This window comes from Podarcis pityusensis (assembly GCF_964106645.2).
Source record: "Podarcis pityusensis genome assembly, chromosome: 12".
Classification (NCBI taxonomy): Eukaryota; Metazoa; Chordata; class Lepidosauria; order Squamata; family Lacertidae; genus Podarcis; species Podarcis pityusensis.
In genome coordinates this window covers 33796022-33819081 of record NC_138037.1, presented here as the reverse complement: position 1 = coordinate 33819081, position 23060 = coordinate 33796022, and the positions used below count along the sequence as shown (strand labels likewise).

The following is a 23060-nucleotide window of genomic DNA, read 5'->3' as shown; positions in this document are numbered from 1 at the left end:
CGCATACTTTTTAGAAACAAAACAAATAGAAAAAACAGAAAAATAATCTGGAGAAGGGAAAAGCACAGGCATAGCTCAGTGGGGACTGAGCATGCTCCGTAGATGTGAAATGCTGACTGACTGTTGGAGGGAAGAAACAGAAAGCTGGGGGTGGAATGAAGTATCCTGGAAAAGGGATCCCTCAACAAAAGTATTCCACACTTCTCTGCCATATAATATATGTCTATAATATGGACAATATCTAGGTTTCCACCTCCTCCTTTGGACTTTATCTTAGATGGATATGTGTCAAAAATCTTGCTGACTCATCTTAAGGCAATAACATTAAGTTCCCACTTGCCAAATCCAATTAGTAAAGGTTGCATCAGCAAACAAGGTCCATATGTAAAACTGTAATGCTTTTCTGGCCTGCTCTGACGGCCCCGGACTTGAATGGCAGCAACATTCCCCTCAGTTTGCACAAGAAACAGAAGGCACAGTGTGTAGGACATAGCCCAAGAGAGTTCACTCGTAGTGTTTTATAAACATGTAGGCTGCGGCAAATGAAACCCCCAAACTGATCTGCTAAGGAGTTATTCAAAATGACATAAAAAGCACTTTGGGAAGGGATGTTGCTCAGCAGTCGAGCACCTGCTTTGGTCCCAGATTCAAACTCTGTCATCTCCAGGTAAGGTTGAAAAGGGCTTCTGCCTGAAAAGCTAGAGAGCTGCTGTGGCTTTGGTTGCAGGAGCGTCCTGCACTCAAACAGAAGCCACGTCATATGTTTGGCTTCCAAAAAATGTTTGAAAACCAGAACACTGACTTCCGGGTTTTCGGTATTCAGGAGCTGAAACGTTCCGAAACAGAGGCATTTGGGAACTGTGGTGTGACTGTAATGCCATATATATTTAGTTATCAAAACAGTGTTAACTTCTGTTCAATTTTCTTTTCAGAATGAAATATTTACCGGTAACTGTTTTTGTGATGGCAGAGAAACCAGAGACAAGCTTGCTCAGAAATTCAGTGAGACCAATCTGTCCGTCCAGAAGGTTTCCTTACCTCATCTTACTGGTTCTGCAAAGAACTTGCAACTATTACCTGAGTAATAGTCTTATGCTCTCTGTAGGTGTTTTTGGGTGCCGTTATTTGCCTTTTTTATGGATTCTGCTTCACTGATTGCTTTTTTAAGAACCTATTTTATAGCTGCCCCTCACTACAGAGGAAGGATGAGACATAACTCTTTTAAATAATAACCAAATTCTGCTGTTGGGCACAACAAAGACACTGGATAACAGGAACCCAGAATATAATATTATCACCCAGAGGTAATCTCCATCACTTACTGTATTTCTGCAATGTGGGCTGCAACACCTTTGTCTCCAGTGCATTCCTATTAAGTTGTCCATCCTTGGAGAGTGCATTCCCCATATTGTCATTGGTCTACTCAGAAGCAACTGGACTTCTGCCAAGGTTGAGCCTACATGGGATCAGGATCTATTGTCCATCTTGGGTTTAATTTCTCATTTAACTCTCTCTTTTACCAAACAACCAAAATGATCAAAGGGCTGGAGAGACTCTTCTGTGAGGAAAGGTTGTGGCTTTCAGGAATTCCTAGTTTGGACAAAAGGTGAATACAGTGGTACCTCGGGTTACATACGCTTCAGGTTACATACGCTTCAGGTTACAGACTCCGCTAACCCAGAAATAGTACCTTGGGTTAAGAACTTTGCTTCAGGATGAGAACAGAAATCGTGCTCCAGCAGCATGGCAGCAGCGGGAGGCCCCATTAGCTAAAGTGGTGCTTCAGGCTAAGAACAGTTTCAGGTTAGGAACAGACCTCCAGAACGAATTAAGTACTTAAACCGAGGTACCACTGTAAAAGGTGACATGATAGAAGTTAAAAAAATAATGAATGGCATGGAGAGAGTGGATAGAGGATGCCACAGTCTTCCACCTTTGAGTAACTGCTCCAGTGTTTCCTTCCCAATCACATATGTTTTGAGTGCGTACTGAGCTGCAGCCCAGAAATTTGCCCATTCCATTGCTATGATTCCCAAGATAGTAATATCACACCAACACCAAATCCCATATGTTTCTATTGAAGATGAAGAAAGTTGGGGGCACATCATCCTTATCATGCCCCTCCCCCACAGGAGCAAAAATAAATAAATAATACCAGTCCATTACCCCCTAACAATAAGCAGAGCTTCCCCTCATTGCCTTCCCAGTTTTTGCCACATAGCTCTGGTTTCAATTCTCTTTGCGTAACTACTTGCAAAAAAAATATCACTTGATGTAATTTCGCAGAAGGGAGCCTCTGCACTCCCCACCCACCCCTTTCCTGGTAAATGCTAGCTTCCCATTGAAGATTTCTCACCCACTTCTGATTTTTGCATCACAATCTGAGGCCTTTTGTAACACTGAATTCTGACTTCTTAAATAACCACTTTGTAGCTTGGGCTACGGAGGATGAAATGAAGGCGCCGTGTTCTGTGCCTGCGTTTTTTTCCACGCACGTCTTCCTATGGCTTTCCATACATTTGGGAGAGGGCGGGGTGGGAAACAATAGTTCAAAGGGAGCCAATATTTGTAGTGGAAACTAAATAAAATCAGATGGGAATAAGCAACGGCAGGGTAAGGGGAAAACAAATTTCAATCACCCAAGCTGGTTCTCACTCTTAACCTCAGTTTGAAGTTAAAGAGAATTTGATTGTTAAATGATGTCTTCCGTTGACTTCATAAGATTTTCATGTGACCTCTTGGGACATATGGAACGTCTTTTCTCATATGGCTCTATTTTAGGCAACTTTTTTTTTAAAAAAGGAACTGAAATATTAGCGTGGCATGTGATGAACAGCCTCTTATCATATGAAATGCAGCTAATGGTTTCTTTCTTTCTCTTCCTTATCCCTTCTTCTTATCAGTGATAACAGGGCCAAATGAAATCACACCATAATGTTGTATAAAGATCAAGCTGACATCTTTGGGATCCGGAATTGGTGTGCCTTCCTTTCTATCCCATTTAACATGGCATCAATGCATATTTTGACAAGGTGCTGAGTAGTCTTTCAAGCATGTGAAAACCACTGGGTGCCCATGCATCCTCATAATCATTTAGACTAACCTGTCTCAAAGGGTTGTTGAGGGCAGAAAGCATTGCTCTCTGAATTTGCACAGCCAGATCTGATTGGCTACATGATGTTATAGTTTCATTGCAGATGAGCTCTGGTTGGCTACAATTATACAGTCAACCAAACAATGTCAATGATTTAAAATGACAGGGTCATAACAGCTAATGAGTGGGACACAGAACATACACACACAAAAATGTGGAAAGGTAAGATTTGTGTTTGGGGAGAGGGAAATATTCTAGACCCCATTTCAGCTCAATCTCCCTTTCATACCACAAATGTGCATTTGCATACACCCAGTGAAAATGTGATAAATAATAATTATTCTATTTTAAATATATTATTAATTCGTAAGCTTATTCATTACCTTATACTGATCATCTCTAGGTTATTTACAATGCAAGAAACATATATCAACTGTGGCAGTGTTTTTTTCCTGGAGGGACGCGGGGGTACGCATATGCCTAAACATTTTGTGAATCTAAATTTGGCCTCATTAAGGGGCAGTATTTCAATATGAGTAGGAAAATGAGAGTACACCAAACCCTTTTTTTTTTAAAGAAAAAAGCACAGACTGCTAGCATATATAGACTCAAGTCAAGTGCATGTCATGGGCACAAAAACATAACACTGGGCTGAGTTAATTAGCTGTCACAAAGGTCTTCCTCCTTCAATGGCCACGATTTGGTCAGAGACAGCACACTTCCTTTGTGCAGCAAACCTTTGGCCCTCCAGATGTTGCTGAACTACAACTCTCATCAGCAAGTCCCATCAATGGCCAGGGATGATGGGAGTTCTAGTTCAGCAACATCTGGAAGGCCAAAGGTCCTCCACACCTGCTGTAGATCCCACCCATCTCTACACAGCAGGAGATTTAGCAAGAGGCCTGGTTTGTCTTTAATACTGCAGAGCTTCCTTAGGAAGAGCTCGGTTACTCCAATCTCAACATCAATATTTCCCAGCATTCCACAAATCAAGTCAGTGCCCTCTGATGAATGGCAAGGACATATCCTAAGGCATGCACCTGCTAGAAGAGGAGTAGATAATGTGGTGCCTACAGATGCTTTGGAGTACTACTCCCATCATCCTTGGTCATTGACCATGTTGGCTGAGGATGGATAGAAGTTGCACTCCCAAACATCTGGAAGGCTCCATGTTGGCTGCCTCTGAGCTAGAAAGCAGAATGGTAGTATCTGAAGCCCTGGGAAACTGCCCAGCCCCACATGGATCTGATGCGAAGGAACATAATCCCTCCCATATAATGGTTCGTCATAGTTTAACTATTGATATACAAACTCCTTATTATGGGGGGCGGAAGCCACAGATTTTATAATGGTGGAGATGTGTGGTTGACACATAATACAAAGAGAAAGCAGGAAGTGTAGGTCACTTCTGCTTCCTGTTGCTGCCTTTTGTAACAACCAAAGCAGCTTAGTAAGTTCTTGGGTTAAGAACTTAATTTGTTCTTAACAAATCAGCGCCTCCCATTGCCGGCGCGTGATTTCTGTTCTCATCCTGAAGTAAAGTTCTTAACCAGAGGTACTATTTCTGGGTTAGCGGAGTCTGTAACCTGAAGCGTCTGTAACCTGAAGCATATGTAACCCAAGGTACCACTGTATTGGCTTTCCATTGCTGCAGCAGTGAAAATGCAATCCCTAGTGTTGATTCATGCTGTTCATGCCTAGAGTTTTCATAATGCCATATTCCCTTTAAAATTATGGGCCGTTACTTCACAATTCCATTGCAAATGGTGGCGATGTTTGAATAACATGCTACAGTCTCATGTTTCCTTATTTTTTTATGGGCTGTTTCAGCCATCCCATCCCAAATGTTTGTTTAGGAAAACAGGAGCATGTTAAGGGTATATATGTACCATGTGTATATAGCTATAGCTATAGTTAGATATGCTGCCCACATTACTAGACTTCTAGCATTTTCTTCCTACATTCCATGCAACAGGATGTATGATGATGCAGTTCCCTATTTACTGGGGATAACTAGCTAGCTAGCAACTTTTATATGGCTTCTCATAGAAGAATGCTTGTAGAGAACAAAATGTGAGTTTCTTTTTAATGAATCATATCCTGCCATGTCCTTGTTTATTAGACCTATCTCATTTTCAGAACAACCTCCAGTAAACCCAGAGGAGATCATTTTGACTGTGCACAAATGCAGGAACAAATCAACAAAACATCTGAAATCAAATAATTCAAATTCATTAATGTGTGTGGGTTTTCTTTTAAAGATCTGGTGTTCCAGATGTCAGCCCTTGAATGGGATTTTGATGAATATATCTAAGTATGTATGGAGCATTTTCCCACCAAAAGATCCACAAGTCACCAACATCTCGCATGAGAGGGAAGTTCTGCCAGATGAAGAGGTCAAACTTTTTCAAAGTTTTGCAGTTACACACCTCAAGGTGTAGAAATCAAACACTGTGTGCAAGCAAGATGTTCTTAGCATGGGCAGTGCCAGGGGTATGTGTGTGAAGGAGGGAAGTTCCCTCCTGCCCAAAAACTTGCTTCCCCTTGCCCTCACATTGTTGGGCTCTTGTTATTAACATGTGAGGCACAACTCACCCATCTAGAAATATCCTTTGCCCCTTCTCCCCAAATTTTTTTCCTGCTGCCACCACTGGTTCTTGACGAGACACCATTTTTCAAATGGAGGGAAAGGAAGTCCGGTTGGGCCCTGACACAGCGGCAAAAGAAACCGAACTAAGCATAGAATCGGAGCTCAAAGTTGCCGTCTTTAGATCTGCATAGTTTTCTTTTTCTTTCTGTGGTTTTTTAGGCTGACAAGTATCATTAGTTTCAGATTAATGCTTGCGGTTCTTTTTTTTTTTTATGCACTCCAGCTTGATGGTGCTCAGAGACATTATATTTTAAGAGCTAAATCCCAACAATTCAACGAGGGTGGCAAGATCAGATGCTACTTCCGAAACTTCTATTTCATCCAGGTCCCCCCCCCCCTTTCAAGTGGATTCTTAATATATTTATATATTAAAAAAGGAGAGACAAACATCAAATGTTCTTATTTCAAACAGGTTTTTTTTAATGCGCACAAGAATGAGAGTATAGCCAAATAATTATACAAAACACAAGACCAAAGGACCCCCCCCCCCCGCTTTCAGCCTGATTGAAGACTACTTCAAGCAATCCCAAAGCCTACATATTTACAACAGACAAAGATTTGGAGCACAATATGACTTTCAGTTATTCACTGGATGCTCCCAGATACAAAAACGTATCAGGAATAATAATGAGAATAATGCTCCACAGGTTCCTCCTTGTCATACCAAGATGATTCCTTTTAGTGCCTTTTATAGTACCCTAGATGAGCTTTGCTCAGTTAAAACATTCCCAGTGGCAGTGAAGCCTTTGTGCCTTATCTGATGAGGTGTTAAATGCACATATGAGTTTTGCATGTTTTTTTTTAACTCACAAAATGATATCTGTGGTAGGGCCTGACCAAGACTGGGACTGCAGTGTGTGGGTGGGGAGTAGGGATAGAGGAGAAAATTGATTCCGTGTGCATTTCAGCTGACTCTATCAAATTCACACTTTCCAAAGCAGTATGAGAACCACAACACCACTATTCTTCCAAGTTCACACTTATCTGAATTTTGCGATGCAATTCTCCAACCAAACATTGCTTACAAAAATGGATTATTTTAGGGGAGGTGTGCATAAAAATGAACTCAAAAACACATATCAGAGAAGTTGTTTGCAAAAGGGTGTGCATTAGTCAATACAGCATATAAAAATGTGTTTGTTAAGAGACATTCGCACTAAAACGCCGATGAATTTTCATGAGGATTTGTGTGCTTTTGTTTTGTTGTGTTCTTTTTTAAAAATACAAGTTGTTGCAAAATGTGGAGAACTGAATATAAGACATGAAAAACGAAAAACAGAAAGAACCAACAATGACAATGAAGTGGCCCCAGTATCAGGTCCTTTTCTCACCCCCACAGACCAACTTGGGACACCTAAGGATTTTGTTCCTTGGGTGACCCGAGGTGGTTTGTGGAGCTGGAATTCCAGAATAAAACAGCAGTGGGAGAGCACTGACAGATCCTTCAATCCCTAGAGTGGAGGGAACTTTCACCGGTGTCAATGGCAACCCCAATCTGAAGGAAAATAACCATTAGGGAAGGGGGAGATTTTAATTGGGTCTGTTGTGCAGGAAGAAACCTATGTGTTGTGTCCCTGTCCCTGATTGGGAGCCTCCATGGCTGTTATTTTTAAAGTCTCCTCTGGTTTGGCCCTTGAATAGTAGGCAAAATATACATCCTCCCCACCTAGGTTTACCTTATAATGGAAGCTGCGGGAGGCAGGGGTGAATTAGGGAGTAAATATTGACTTTACTTTTCCATATCAAGTGATCTTATAGAAAGGAGATGCTTTTTTTTAAAAAAAATGGCATCATATTTTAAAATAGTTTGCAACAGAAAAAATAATGAGAGAGATGGATTATTCTTTTTTAAATAGTGATTTAAAAAGTTCATCAAGGTCTATGGAAAGATACTGGGGATAGAAAGGGCTGCTATGTATCTAAATTGTCACTTCTGCTTTGCATCTTAAACTCAGCTCTTCCAGAATTCAAGCACTTAAGTTTAACTCACTCATATGAATCCTATTCATCGCAGCCCAGTCAATATCATGAGACACTTGAGGACCAGACCAGATGAGATGTGGGGGATCAGTGATTGGATTGCCTGGTGTTTTAATATGAACAAAGCACAGCTGTGGGACCACCCCAAATTGGATTGCCGGAGGGGATCTGAGGGAGCTGGGTCTTAACTCTTTCCCTGACCTTGCGCCAATCTAAACTAGGCCCCTTTCAAGCTGCCTTAAAAACTGTGTCCCACCCTCTCCAATTGGGACTCATATGTGGGGAAATATCATGCCCTACACCCAGCCCTGTAGTCCCAATTCCATTTCTAGGAGAAGCTCTGTAACTACTTCTAAGTTGAAAACGATGGGAACCCAGATCACTCTCGTCTGTTTTGATCCTGTCTTGAAAGTCTGTAATAGGTGTGTCGGAAGTGGTTTGAATAGGGATCACTGTTCATGGTCTGTGCACTCATCCTCTCCCCAAAAAGAAAACACCTGCAAAGGCTGTTTGATCAGAAGGAACTGCACAATGGAAAAAACCTGTGGACACACTACAGGTCCTTTCAACTGCCTTTTAAAAAAACTGTTGTCTGTCTCCAAGCTCTAGCTGGCGTCAGCTACATTTGGATCTGGCTGCGTGTCACTCGCTTACTGCAGATGCGCACGCCAGCCTGGAATGTAATAAATACCATTGGGAAGACCTTGAAAAATTAAAAGCATTATCTGTGTGCTTTCCTAGGAGAATTTGCTGCCAAATCAAATGTACGTATATTCAGAAGCGAGCCCCACTGACTTCAGTGGGGACTTGCCTCTTTGGGGACTTACTCCCTAGTAAGCGTGGATAGGATTTTGCAGCCTTAATGTTGCATCAGTACAGTACTTTAAGAGAGTATTACACACACACACACACACACACACACACACACACACACCACATAAGTGTATGGTGTAAGTGAAAACTTCTGTACTTATTATGGGGCATTTATTCTTCTTGCAATTAATGGCGCAATATTTTGCATTCTTATGTACTGCTTTTTCTTTATTGTCTGAAAGTGCTTCTCTGTTATAGCTGGCTAACTTAGAACCACATACAGTAATTTATTCAAGGGACAACAACGATATCCCTCTCTCACCCACCTAGAACTGATCCAGCTGAAGTTTGCTATGTCCTTGCAACTGAGTTACTTGTGACCAACATAGTTTTAAAGGGGCATAGCCTGATCCTATGCATGGAAGTCAATCCATCACTTTGAATTCTCTAATACTTCTGCCGCCATAAAGTTTCAACATCAAACAAGCATATCAACAGGCACCTGAACTACATGCACAAAATTTTCTCCTCCGAAAGGTTCAGAATACAACTTGGTGGCAGCCCAAAGCATTTCTGTATGTGCAACGTTTGGGGCTTCAAAAATAATAAGAGGGGATTCGTTGGCTGGTGTTTTCTTTTGCTTGCTGTATTTAAACAGTTTCCTTATCGCAAGCACATCCTGATATCACATGGAGCTTCCAGTAACCCAGATTGATGACCATGAATCCCTGGCCCATATCAAGCCGAAGGGCAGTAGCTCAGTCTCTGCTTTGCCTCCAGGAGGTCCTAGGTACATCATCACCTGGTAGGGCTGGGGAAGACCTTTGCCTAAAGACCTAGTGAGCCACTGCCAAGACATTTTACACAATACTGAGCTAGGTGAGCTAACACAGAGACTCAATACAAGGCACTTTTCTGTGCGCATAACTTGTTTAGCTGAAGCAGTGTTGCAGCAGCTAGTGTTCCTAGACTGTGGCTTTGACGTTGCTGTTCAACTTAGCTTTAGCATGGCAAAATGAGGATGCGTTACACACAGCCATGTGTGAAATCGAAAGAGGAGTCTGGCTTACAGTCAGATAATAAACGCATGTTTACTCGGAAGGAATTCCTCCTGCATTCAACAGAACTTACTCCTGCTTTGTTTTGGCACAGTTTTGCAAAGTATCTGTAATAAGCCGAGTGCTCTGCAGCTAAAACAGGCACATTTCCACACTAGAAAATTAAAGCTAAATGGGCAAATCTTAATTGTTCCTATTTTATCCCATTAATTTCAGATTAGGCTTCAAAAGGAAAAGAATGGATTTCAATAACTATTAAGTGGAGGTTTGCAGCACTTCCATGTAAAATATGATGCCACAAGTTTAAACCATGAAAGTCAGATAATAAACACCATTAGGCATGGTGGTTGATTTTTCATGAAGCATTGTTTATAGGACGACTATTAGACAATTGGAGTAATTTGTCAAGTACGATCATTCAGAGAAGCAGTTAGAACATACTGCCTTACAAATGTAATCCTATTGGAATCAAAGCACTAGAGTCAGTATCCATTTCCAGATAGTTTAAAGTTCTTCAGATTACTTGCAATAGTCAGGAAAACTGGAGTTGGATGATAAAGCTTTGAGGAGGGTTTGATTTTTCAAATAATGAGTTGTAAATGCCCATCTTATCATAACACTTTCATAAAGGCATGTTCAACCGGGCTGAATTCTCCTCCAACTTCCTATTTCAAGCACCGTCTCAAATTTCCAAGTTATATCAAACAGTTTCCATATAAGAAGGAAACAGTCTTTCAAATTAAAATGTTAATTGTAAACAAACCTAAACACATTGTGGGGGTGAAGGTGGGGAGAGAATGCAGGCCGCCTATATAACAAACGAGAATTATATAATTCCATTTGAGTGAAATCTTTCATCTTTGATTTACAGGTTTGAGTCTCCTGTAACTCAAACCACATTTGTTCCATATCTTTCATACCACAGCTTTCCTTAAAATCTTGTTCTAATTAAGGTCCCTTTCAGATTTCTGAATAAAAAGCATGACAGTGTTCATTTATGGCTTTAATGTATCCTTTGAGCTTGGAAAATATATAGAAGAAGAGCATCACTTGCCGTTCAAACAAAGGGAGGCTCTCGGATACTGAAAAATGGAATGATGGAAGGTAGAGAATAATGCACTGTGTTCGTTAAATGTGTGTGTGTGTGTGTGTCAGGGGGGAGAGGGTACAAACAGCTACTGTAACTCCTCTATCACTATTTGCATCCCTTAAAAATTCTCCGATTCTGAATAAGTGCTATTTCCCTTTCTGTGACAATAAGGCAATATGTGTGAAAGTTTTAAACTTTCATTATCAGCAAAAGGCACAGTTCGTCATGCATCCACAGTTACCCACTATATTGGAAGGAGAAAAATAAATAACAGGAGACACCTCTTGGGTTGGTTTTTTTTTTTTGGTTTTTTTTAGTACTAGGATCCAACCCTTGAAAAGCCTCAAAAAGAAAAGAACATCTGATGCTCTGGTCTGGTTTGAAAACAAGGAATCTGCGGAAGCACCCAAACCTTGAGGGAAATGCAGGAAGGTCCCTTCTGCTTGCTTGCCTTGAAGCTGGAGCAGAGCAACAGCTTAAAGCAAGGTTAAAGGCAGGGGATTTTTGTGTGTGAGCTAACTGGAATATTTGCAATCATATACTGACCAGCTGATATCAGCTCCAAACTGAGCAGCATTCTCCCGGAGTCAAACCACCGCTCGCTCTCTCCTTGCCGAGAGCGTTTTGTTGCACGGGTTTATAAAATGCCACATGAAAAGTGAGCGAACAGAAAGCAAAATAACCCCCCCAAAAAAGAGAGGAATGGGGCTAACTTAAAAGAGCAATGTTGCACATTTCATTAGGGGACAGCTGAAAAGCAGTGGAGCAGAGCTCTCTTTCGGCTGAGTCCTCCTGACTCAGTATTTAAAAAATGGCACTACAGAGGAACGGCCCACTGTTTCATTACACCGGGAGCATTAAACCAATCCTATCGACTCTTTTGACAATGTGAAGAAAAACAAAACCCGATCGAGTAAGACATGTTCAAAATGTCAGAAGCGGTGGGATTTGTGACACTATTTTGTTCCTCCCCTTGATGTTTCGCAGGCTGCTTTCAATTTCCCTCGGCAACCATAGCTGAGAATGTAGAATTGCTTTAATGTTTCTATTCTACCATTTAGGTCGGCAAGTGGATCACACAGCACACGAAAGCAGGCTCTAGGCTCAGGCTTGCTTTGCAAGCTCTGGTTCCCTGTAACTTTAGAATGGCAGCGGTTACATCGAAGGAGTCTCGGAAGAGCCTTTTAAGTCCATCCAACGAACAAGTGAAGCTGCTGTTCAGAATTCTGTGCCCAGTGTTTATGCTCCATCTGATCTCTGCCACCCAAGCAGCAGACAAGACATGTCTAAGGGTGCTTTTTTGGGGTAAGAGGAGGGGGAAATACACAATGATGTCACACACAGGAAATATCAGAGAGAACTTGGCATTTCACAAGGCTGGCTCTTCTTCCATAGGCTCGCCGGCAGCTCTAGAAAAATAAACAGGCAATCAGAATATGGAACCAGAGTACACAATGACATTGTAGATTTTCATGCATAATCAAAGCTGATTTTTCAGCTCTCCCCCATGTTTATTTGTATTCTTCAGCTATCCATAAATAAAAATTTCTTTCCTAGGAAGTATAAACAAATGTCAAGTGGAAAAACATTTTTGTTCCAAGCAATCACTGCAAAAGGTTCCTGTTTATATTAAAATTGTCAGAATATTTTATAACTTTAGGTTCAGAAATGCACATGCTTTGTGTCAGCAAAATCAGAAAATTTAAATGGAGGGAAAGGTGCAAGCCCACCATCTCTCCTTCTTTCCCTCTAATTTATCCAATTTAACGACAGAGAATACCCTCTTCAAAATCAGGTAACGCATAAAGAATGTAGCAGAGTTTCCAAGTCATCTTGTTGCGCTGCTTCGCTTTCAAGACCCTGTTGGCTGATTGCCTGCCTAAAACTTCCGAGCTCCAATTCTGAATTTGATTAGCAGACTGCTGCCATAAAGCAGGTATCTAATAATAATAAATAATCTGATTATGCACATCGTCTTTATTAGGAATCACCTGGGAGACAGCCAACAGGCTGAACTAAATTGGCTGTTGGGAATGTAAAAACAGAGAAGACAAAGTATTTCTTCCCCCCCACCCCCTCCTGATTGCTCTGGAGAGTAAAGAATGAGAGACTATTTTTAAAAACTACGCTGCCGACAGAATGAGAAATCAGATAATATGTGAATCTAATCCTGCAGCAATGCTTGAGAACAAGCACACACACACACAGAAAGAGAGAGAGAGAGAGAGAGAGAGTTAGTTTGTTACTGCTGGATGCCCATTTCCAGGGAAATTGCAAATACCATGGGGGAATTTATTAACATCCAAAATATTTACCATTGTAGCTTGCTTTGTGTTCCTTGAATTGCTGCAAGAAGGAAACTAGGGTGTCCCCCCCCCCCATGGACAAGCATGTGCCTGGTGCAATGGTGATTCTTTCATGTTGTGCATGATGTGTCACAGTCCTCACACAAGTTTGACTAATGGCAGATAGCCCTACTCTGCTAGGAATAATATTGAGGGACTCACACAAGGGAGCCTTGTTTTTATGTCTGCAAGTGATACAGAATGACTTTTTTTTTTACATTGGTTTGATGTTTCCTTTACATGAATGTAACATACATTAAGGAGTGCAAATAGCTACCTAACATACGCAACTTACATTAAACAGTGGACAGCAAGGTCAATAATACAGTATTTAGAGGAAACTGAACTGCAGTAGAATAGAAACAGGGCTGATTGTGACTAATTGGCTGCCAGTTTGTTCCTGGGCTCAATTCAAGGTGCTCATGTTAGTCTTTAAAGCCCTAAAATGACTTAAGCCCCAAATATCTGAGAGACCACTTCCTTCCCTACACACGCTCACAGAATGACCCTTACAGAACAGCAGGGGGCCCCTTCTTGATAATTCCACTTCCCTTAGAAATTTTGGGTTGTGTGGCCTGGGAGAGGGCATTTTCTGTGGGGTTCCCTCAAATTTCCCTTGCCCCCTAAGATGTGTGTTTTCAGGGTGCTCCTTATTCCTGTGACTGTAATCTGTTTTAACTGTACTTAATTCTGAATTTTAAATTGTTCTAATCCATCCTGGAACCTGCTGTTGAAAGGCAGGTAATCAATTAATAATACAGTAATAATAATATCCGTTGGAATGAAAATCCCTGCCTCCTTACATCTCTAAAAACAGGTTTACAAAAAAACAGTCTCAAAGCCAGCAGTACTGTTAGGAAAAGGCGGCCATGACTGGGTAAGTAGTTAGATGTGTTGATCCATTATTTTAGTTATAGATGTCTATTTATCATCTATCTATACAAACAGCCCGCCTCCAATGCTTTGCATAATATACAATATATTAGATCCATCATGATAGCAGTATTATGCAGTATTATGAGTGTCAGGTCCAATGAGCACAGTGCTGAATCCTTCTGACCGCATAGGTTCAAATAAAACACACTGCGTTTTAAAAGGAAATATTCAACCAGCTGAAATGCAACCTCTAGCTTTTACTCAGAAATGCAAATGGGCTTGCTGATCAGAAGGTTGGTGGTTTGAATCCCCGTGACGGAGTGAGCTCCCGTTGTTCTGTCCCAGCTTCTACCAACCTAGCAGTTTGAAAGCACGCCAGTGCAAGTAGATAAATAGGTACTGCTGCGGCAGGAAGGTAAACGGTGTTTCCATGCGCTCAGGTTTCCGTCACGGTGCTCTGTTGTGCCAGAAGTGGTTTAGTCATGCTGGCCACATGACCCGGAAAGCTGTCTGTGGACAAATGCCGGCTCCCTTGGCCTGAAGCGAGATGAGTGCCCCAACCCCACAGTCACCTTTGACTGGACTTAACTGTCCAGGGGTCCTTTACCTTTTACCTTTTGCGAACAAATAATGCAAAAAAGGGAAGACGTTCCTATTGAAACTTCAAAGAGTCAGAACCTCTTCTTCTACGCTAAACTGTTATAAACAAACTTCAAAGTCTCACTATTATCTCATTCAATTGTTGGAGCAAGGACAGTCCATCAAATTACTCTGGTGCTGTGGCAGACAATATCAGCGCTACCATTCTATCACCACTGCAGCATTGATATATCTAGATCTATTCTCAATGAGAGCAGAAGCTACCAACGATGGTACCTAACTTCCCTTGAAAACCAAGTGATGTGATCAAAACCTATAGTGCCTGACTTTGCAGGCATGTGAAATATAAACACAACGGTGAAATTTCTATAACAGCTGTTAAGCATAATACAGCACAGCACTGAATGTTGTTCATTTTTTGGCACTTGTTTTGGGGAAAATGCATAGCTCATTTGCAGCATAACACTTTCTCATTATAAAGCTAAGCCTATCGTTGTATTTTTCTTGGTATCCTGGGTTCTGTAGATAAATTGTTGGACTTGGATCTTGGAAATGTCCATTCAAATTCCAGCTAAGATTCACTTGGACAAATTGCAACATCTCAAAGCTGGTTCTGCATCTGTAAAATGGAAGTAAGAGCAGCTTCCCTTAACATAGAAAGAAAAGGATTGCCTTGCTGGAGTGATCTAATCCACCATTTTGTTTCCAATAGTTGTCAACTGGGTGACTATGTAAATTCAGCTGATGGCCACCCCTTCCTGTTGCCCCTAGCATAGGGTAGTCAATGATATACTGCATGTGTTCATGGAGATTTCCTTTCGCTATCAGGACTGTTGGTAGATTGTGATCATGTTCTCCCATGGTATCTCCAAAATGGAGACGGGACCGTCCCTACAATGAGGTAGAGTGAGGCAGCTGCCTCAGGTGGCAGATGCCGAGGGGAAGGAAGCAGCAACAACAGCAGGAAGGTGTGGGGAAACAGAGCTGTAGCCTACCTGCAATGCCCCTACGCTAACCTGCTGCACCCAGGCACAGTGGACAATGCTGTCCTGTCACTAAGTGTTGAAGTAAGATTCATCTGCATGCCCACTTCTCTTCTGCACATGGAATGGGAGAGGGAATCATCCTGTCTTTTGCCACAGGCAACAAAATATATTGGAGGCAGTAAAGCCCGTAAAGCAGTTTTATTTATATATCAGGAATGAGAAACTTGGGTCCCTCTAGTTGTTCCTGGACTGTAGCTCACATCAGCCTTGGCCACTGGCCATGTTGCCTGGGACTGATGGGAGATGTAGTCTAGCAACATCTGGAGGGCCCAGGTTCTTCACCCCTGAGATATATTTATATATTTGGGTAGGATTTTTATGTTGTATCACTTCATCTGCCCCCAGAATAGCCTAAATCGGAAAGCATGCAAAGGCAAGCTCCCATACCGTTTCCAAAGTCAGTGATTATTTGGATATAGCTCTTGGTCCGACGCAAGGCTCTAATCAGTCTGGTGTAATCTCATTTCCAAAAAGGAATGGGTACTTATCAGCACATACGATGCACAGGGCATTACAGGGCCATGGCTGCTGTTTACGGATCAATCTTTTCATTTAAATCAATCGTAGCCTCATTTTCAGCCCTTTTCTTTCATCTTGAACCAACCCCATCTCTCTTCCCTTTTCCCTCCCCCCTCTCTTGACAATTTCAATTAAGTTCCGAACGTAGAGAGCTCTCACGAACATAGAAAGCGCTGCTTTACCAAACAAAACGTTAAAACACCCAGAAAATCACAGCTTCCCCCTGAAGCCTGCTCCATTTGGCATGTCAGAACAAATCAAAATGAAATAACTGTTTACTCGATGATGTCACTTTAACAAAAAGGAAGAACAAGAGAGAGAGAGAGAGAGAGAGAGAGAGGTGCTTGGCCAAACCATTCTCTCTTTCTTCTCTTGGTGGTAAATGAGTCAGATATTAGTTGGCCAGGGAAAGAGATGCTTTGTTCAAACTCTGAGATGGAAATGAATCATGCTACTCAGCGCACCAATATAACCTCCAATATAATTGGCAAGTCTTTTGCAAGGAGAATGTTTTTCTCACCAAACACACACACACATACACAACCCAAGACCACGTTCTGGATAACAGATGTCAACTAATCAATCAGAACACAAGGCTGGATTTTCCAGCTATCCCCGTTTGAAGTGAGTGTTTTTTGTGTGCTGGCGAATAACACTGAACATCATGGGATGCCTTGCTGACAGTTCTTAACTGAGAGGAACCCTGGAGGAAATGGGAGAATGCTGTTGTCTATCATTGGAATGTGCCTTATATCTAGTTGCACTATGATGGGTTCTTTGTGAAGACTGAATGACGACGTGAAGCACAGCAATTTGGGGTACTTTCTCTTCCATCCCCTAGTGCAATGTCAATAACACCCCCCCAACGAGTCAGATCAGGGCCCCCACAAAGCCTTATGTTGCTCTGTTGTTTTTGTCTGCTGCTGTACCTTTTTCGCTCTATGCTTTCCAATATCTCCATGCTTGTCTAGGTCCAGTCTTCCATTTTGCAAGAAATGAGGCTGTCCAAAAGTTCCTTGTGGAGCACTAAAGAGCGCTAAATGATGTTGTTGATGATGATGCACAGCAGTGGAGGATATTTTTAAAAGTTAAAACCTTCATTTAAGGTTTTAACTTCATATATTGCTCTGTTAACCTTCATATATTGCTCTGCTTTACCACAGCAACAAAAACTCACAGCTCTTCAGAACTCCACAGGCAACATTTGGACTGTCACCCACTGTAAGGCTCATTGGAAGCTTGTAAGGCTGGGGCAATGGATACAGGGCATAACATAGACCTAAACTCTGGAAGAATGATTTGGAATTTACTGCATGTTATACTTTGAAAGAGGAATTATATGAAAATGATGCACAGATGGTATTTAACCCCGAGTAGGTTGGTTAAGATGTACAAAGTTGGATCAGATCTGTGTTGGAAATGCAGAGAAACAGAAGGAACATTTTTCACATGTGGTGGACATATAAAATGGTTAAAGGATATTGGGAAATAATCTACAATGAGTTTAAAAAAATGTTTAAAACAACGTTCTCCAAAAACCCGAGGCCTTTTTGTTAGGAATACTTCAGTGTGAAGTTCCTGGTTGTCAGAAAAAAAAAAATTATGTACGCAACCATGGCAGCTTGAATTTTGCTAGCCCAAAGATGGAAAGTGAGTAAGATCCCTAGTAAGGAAGACTGGCAACATAAGATGATAGAATTTGCGGAAGCAGCAGGTTTAACTTACAGAATAAGAGAGCAAGAAGAATTTTTATTCAAAATGGAGTAGAATTTTTTTGCTGAATATTTAGAAAATAACTGTACAATTGAAAACACTGGTAGCATTTAGATAAATGCAACAGTATGGTAAATATTTGAAGGATGTAAAACACAGAAACAATTAGATTGGCCCCTCGGCTAGTAAAGTGAGATGAGCGCCGCAACCCCAGAGTCGTTCGCAACTGAACTTAACGGTCAGGGGTCCTTTACCTTTTTATAGTAAAATATGGAGGAATGATATAAGTAAAGTGAACCATGAAAGGGAAGGAGAGAAGTCAATTGTTACATGGTATTATGTAAAATGTTTATTTTGAGGTGTATAAACTGAAAAATTAATTAAAAAAATTATAAAAAAGAAAGCTTGTAAGGCTGGAGTGACGCTGAAAGTTAAAATAGCATTGAGGCATTAATACACACCACTCGATCGCCTCCGAATTATGTTAAGGTAGGAAAAAGCATGAGGCAACACACCCTCACTCCCCACCTCAAAAATATGAAACTTGTATGGATTTTGGCCAAAGAAAAATATTACCTTAATTGGGATTATGGGAGAAAGTGAATCCTTTTACAGTTCAAGATGATGAATGTCTACTGATTTCAGTACAGTGGTACCTCGGGTTACATGTGCTTCAGGTTACATACGCTTCAGGTTACACACTCCGCTAACCCAGAAATATTACCTCGGGTTAAGAACTTTGCTTCAGGATGAGAACAGAAATCTTGCTCTGGCAGCGTGGTGGCAGCAGGAGGCCCCATTAGCTAAAGTGGTGCTTCAGGTTAAGAACAGTTTCAGGTTAAGAATGGACCTCTGGAACGAATTAAGTACTTAACCCGAGGTACCACTGTACAGACTGATGAGATGAGAGGAATCTGGAAACTGAACTACTGAATTCATGTGATGATGTGCCCTTGTATCTTTATTTCTCTCATTTTCTTCAACGCCAGTCTTCATTTCAATTTGTGTGCTTGTTTTCTTTTCTTTCTTTTTTTTAAAAAAAGGCTTGGAGGCTGAAATGACCACATGCGATGCTCTGGTGGCTTGATATTTGCAGAAGCAAATGCATTGTTAGAAGAAGAGAAGGTGGCTGTATTTAAGCTCCTAGCAAATCAATTACTGCTAAGTGGCAGTGGTTTCAAATTAGCACACTCTCAAAATATGACAATTAGCTGCTAATTAGTTTAAACTCTGTAATTTGATATGCCAAACTAATTACGCTTCATTTTCATTAGCCGAAAACTTGGCTTTATTTCACCATAAAAATTAGGTTCACTCAGACTTAAATTATGGCTTGCATTGCATTTTGTTTCAAATCTCTTCACATTGGTAAAAGATGTTTCATGTTTACATCTTTGGCTGATAAAAAGAACTCGGCAGTTATTTTACATTTGGCTCCCAAGAAAAGTCAGGATCTCCACTAAAACCAATAAGGTAAATTCTGCCTCCCCACATCTAAAATCCCCATGAAATTAAGGCCACAATCCTGAACCCTCACTGACCCAAGAAGCAGCCCCACTGAACTTCATGGGGTTTACTTCTGAGTAGACTACAGCTCCCATAATCCCCAGCCAATTTAGCAAAATATCATGGATGTTGAGAGTCACAGTCCAGCAATATGCAGGGAGCCAAGGTGGATGAACAGTGGGCTACACCAAATGTCTCAAACTCCTTCTTTCAATGGTGTGTCCAGCTTCACTCGCAACATCCAAAGAAGTTCATCTCTAAGGGATGTGGTTCTCCTCTCCCTGTTCCCCCTTTCTTCCACTTAATGGATTCAGACCAGTTCCGCTACATTTGGACTCTCCTTCGCTGTGCAGAAGTGCCAAGAAGCATTTGGCATGAATAAACGCAAAGAACTCTATAACATCCTTTTTTACAGAGTCGCTTTTCTGACAATACGCTGTTTTGCGCATGGAACTATTCACACATCATATTGAAATACTTGATCGGTGAAGCGCATTGGCAGTTGTTCTTTCATTTTACGGAATTGTTAAATTCAGGTCCAAGTCAGCCGTGTTAGGTCAGTGTGAAACAACAGCTGGCAGGCAGGGAAAAGGAACACTCCCATCCTTATTCATTGACTAGCTGAAAGTGCCCAGTGTTGCCCAGGAATTCAAAGAAACAAAAAATAAAAATAAAAATTGAGATTTTTAAGTGGCTCATGCAATTTGTTAGTTTTAGGGCTCTTTATTACCCCATTTCCATTCTCTCTGACATGGCCATGGCATCACTTGAATCCAGTTGTGTTTTTTTGGTGGGGAATGATGTTTAATTTGGTTTTTTTAGAACCCTATATCAGGCATAGGCAGCCTCGGCCCTCCAGATGCTTTGGGACTATAGCTCCCATCATCCCTGACCACTGGTCCTGTTAGCTAAGGATCATGGGAGTTGTAGTGCCAAAACATCTGGAGGGCATGGTCAGGAGGGGTTGGTGATGAAAGAGTTGCTGCATCTCCTTTCCCCCTCCCCTCCTGACTGCACCCCAGAGAGCAGGAGGGTTGTATCCTGCTGGGCATTGCTTTGTAAGAGCATCCCTTGAAAGCATTGAATAAAATATTGGGGGGAGGGGTGGCCAGGTAAGCTCCACACCACATAACCAATCACAGTATGCAGCATGCATGCACACCATTTGAATGGCAATGCCCACCAACTTTTGGGAGTTGCTGCCCCATCAAATATTATATTGACCTCAGCCCCTGGGAGTTGGCTTCTATGCTTGTGAGAAACAAGCTGGTGAAGCAGTCCTCTGCAGCCACTGGGAATGCACCCTTGAGACATGTTTCCTGCTATGCTGCCTCACATGCTCAGCTGCTGTGCCAGGCATGTCTTGCCTTCTCATTCTGCCATCCCCAACACGCCTCGGTTTGGTGTGGTTCAGGTCCCAGCTGTTCTGGAGCCACTATCAACAACAGTGCTGCCTCTCCCACACTGTAGCTGCCGGTTATCCTCCTGCAACGGCTGCTACATTGTAGGAAGTGGTCACCTGAGCTGGCCCCACCTCATTTGCTGTCTCCAACTGACTCCTGCACCAGCTGTTCAGCTCACCATCCTGATTCCAAATGGATGCAGAGGAGGTGTCCAAATACAGACCAAACCCCACTCCATCATTTCAGGAACTGCCACACCAAACTATAAACAGTCTATTCAGAGCCATCCAAGCTAGCACAGTTTGGGCCAGTTGGGTCCATTATATGGACTCAAAACTGTGCTTGAAGTTATCCAAATGTAGGCCAAACCCACTTAATTTCAAGAACCATTGGCCAATGATATCTCTGGAGAAAGAGATGCATTTTGGAATATTTTGGCCCACTATCTTGATTCAAAATGGGATCCAAAGATGTCCAAACCCAGAGAAAAACTGGCACACCCAGCCCAGGAACTGTCATGCTAAATTGGATGACGATCTCTCAAGAGGCACCCAAACCCATGGAGAACAGACCGATCGCCAAGACTTCCCCATAGGAAACAAGGTGTGGTTCGCCTTGTTCATCAGAGGACAACTCCTAATTTTGGCCAAGCAGATCTATGGAAATATATTTTCATTAGTGTCAGGGAACTGCCATCGGCTCAGGGGCGAGAGGGGAAAAGCTGGATGGATTACAGAGAGCCCCCAAAGATCGTGGGGAGCAGCACCTCCTCAGCGGAGGAGAGTAGCCATGCCTCCAGTGGAGAGGAGCTGCAGGGCTCGGAGGAGGCGAGACGGTGCCAGGACACCTTGCCTGAGCAAAGCGGGGAGGAGAGAGGTCCTCTGTTACCCACACCCTCCTTGCGCAGTAGGCTTCCGCGCAGAGAGGGGAAGCGCAGACTGGGTGTCAAGAAACCACTCTGCTGGGGAAGGTTTAAGGACCGCCCACTCTCAGATTCTGCCAGTGAATGAGCGAGCCATGGAATAGTGGCACTCTGCATGGTGAAGGTTTTTTTTGGCACCAATAACAAGGCTTTACAACAGACCAGGGAGGCATTTGCCTGATTGCTTTCAAGCAACCCCCTGATACTCTTATAGTTAGCATAACAGTTCTTTGACAACAGAGGAAATCTGGGCCTATCCTTTTTATAGGTGATACCAGTTTAAAATTCAAAATATACAAGTTTCTATTCAATCGGGCTTTCGTTTCATTTCATAAACATTACTATTGAAATATTGCAAATGGGCACATGGCATAGGTGGGCTCCCTGCAGAAACATTTGCTACTAGCTGTGACCCACGGAATGCATTCTCTTCTCTGTCAGTGCCAACACAGAGAAACACATTTTCCCACTCACATTTTAAAACACATGTAGAGAGGCAGCTAAAATAGTGGCAGATACCAACCAAATTATTATTATTTATATCACACCTTTCCTCCATCATGAAACTTGAGATACACATGGGTTTTCCAGATGAGCTTCCGCACAGCTATTGACAAGGTCTTGATCTGCTTGACTTTAGCAAGGTTCCTGCATCACGTGCTTTCGCAGCCAGCCCCTAACTCACTGCCTGCCACAAAGCCCCTGCCCATTTCACTGACCTGTTCATGTTAATTTGTGAAGGCTGTGCACTTCGCCTCTTGTGTAGGCTGGCACCTCCCCTGAATAAAGAAAGGGGTCTTGTCAATTTCAACGCTCCATCAGGTGAAATTGACAACATTTTGAAGCAAGGCATTTCCCCATGAATATCCTGTTCCCATGGGGAATGAAGAATACAATCTAGGAATAACGCACTGGAAGAATACACAAGGGTAGAAAATATGGCATATATTGCAGGGTGATGCAAATCAGCTTCAGAGAACACAGGTCCTAGATAATGGCACACTAGCATACAGTCCAGTTAGTCTGGGATGACAGGTAATTGAGTAAAATGGCTAAGCCAGTCTTGGAAATAAATTTGTCCTTTTGTCACCTGGCTCAGGGCTTCTTACGGTGTAAATACTGCCTGGTGATCCAGAGAACTGTTACAACTTAATTCTATAGTGTGGGCACCAGTGCTTGAATCCCGTTTTTGTGATGGTTCCCTCAGAAAGCTGTGGCAGAGGGCATGATTTGACTAAAATCTGGAGTCAGGGTCTGGGGATTGTGGCGTTCATTAGGGCCCTCAACCTTTCCCTCCACCATTTTAGCCTTGTTGGGCTCGTTGATAAAAGTTTTGTTGGGCTTGCTGACAAGAGTGGTCAGAGTTTTGTAGGTGTGACAACAAAGTTCATGAAGATAACTTTCAAGCAGTACAAAATGATAGAATATTGTGGCCACTAGATTTG

The 23060-nt window shown here is 42.1% G+C and overlaps 1 protein-coding gene across 4 annotated transcripts in view; it reads right to left on the bottom strand.

Annotated features, from left to right (window-relative positions):
- Window positions 1–7526: 7526 nt before the first annotated feature.
- HDAC9 (histone deacetylase 9) overlaps window positions 7527–23060 on the bottom strand; it is a 497559-nt gene continuing 482025 nt past the window's right edge. For all 4 annotated transcript variants that reach the window (XM_080974605.1, XM_080974606.1, XM_080974608.1 and 1 more), the window contains one exon: window positions 7527–12094. In XM_080974605.1, coding sequence (XP_080830731.1) covers window positions 12055–12094 — 40 coding nt within the window. In that variant the 3' untranslated portion in view covers window positions 7527–12054. The remainder of the gene's footprint in view (window positions 12095–23060) is intronic.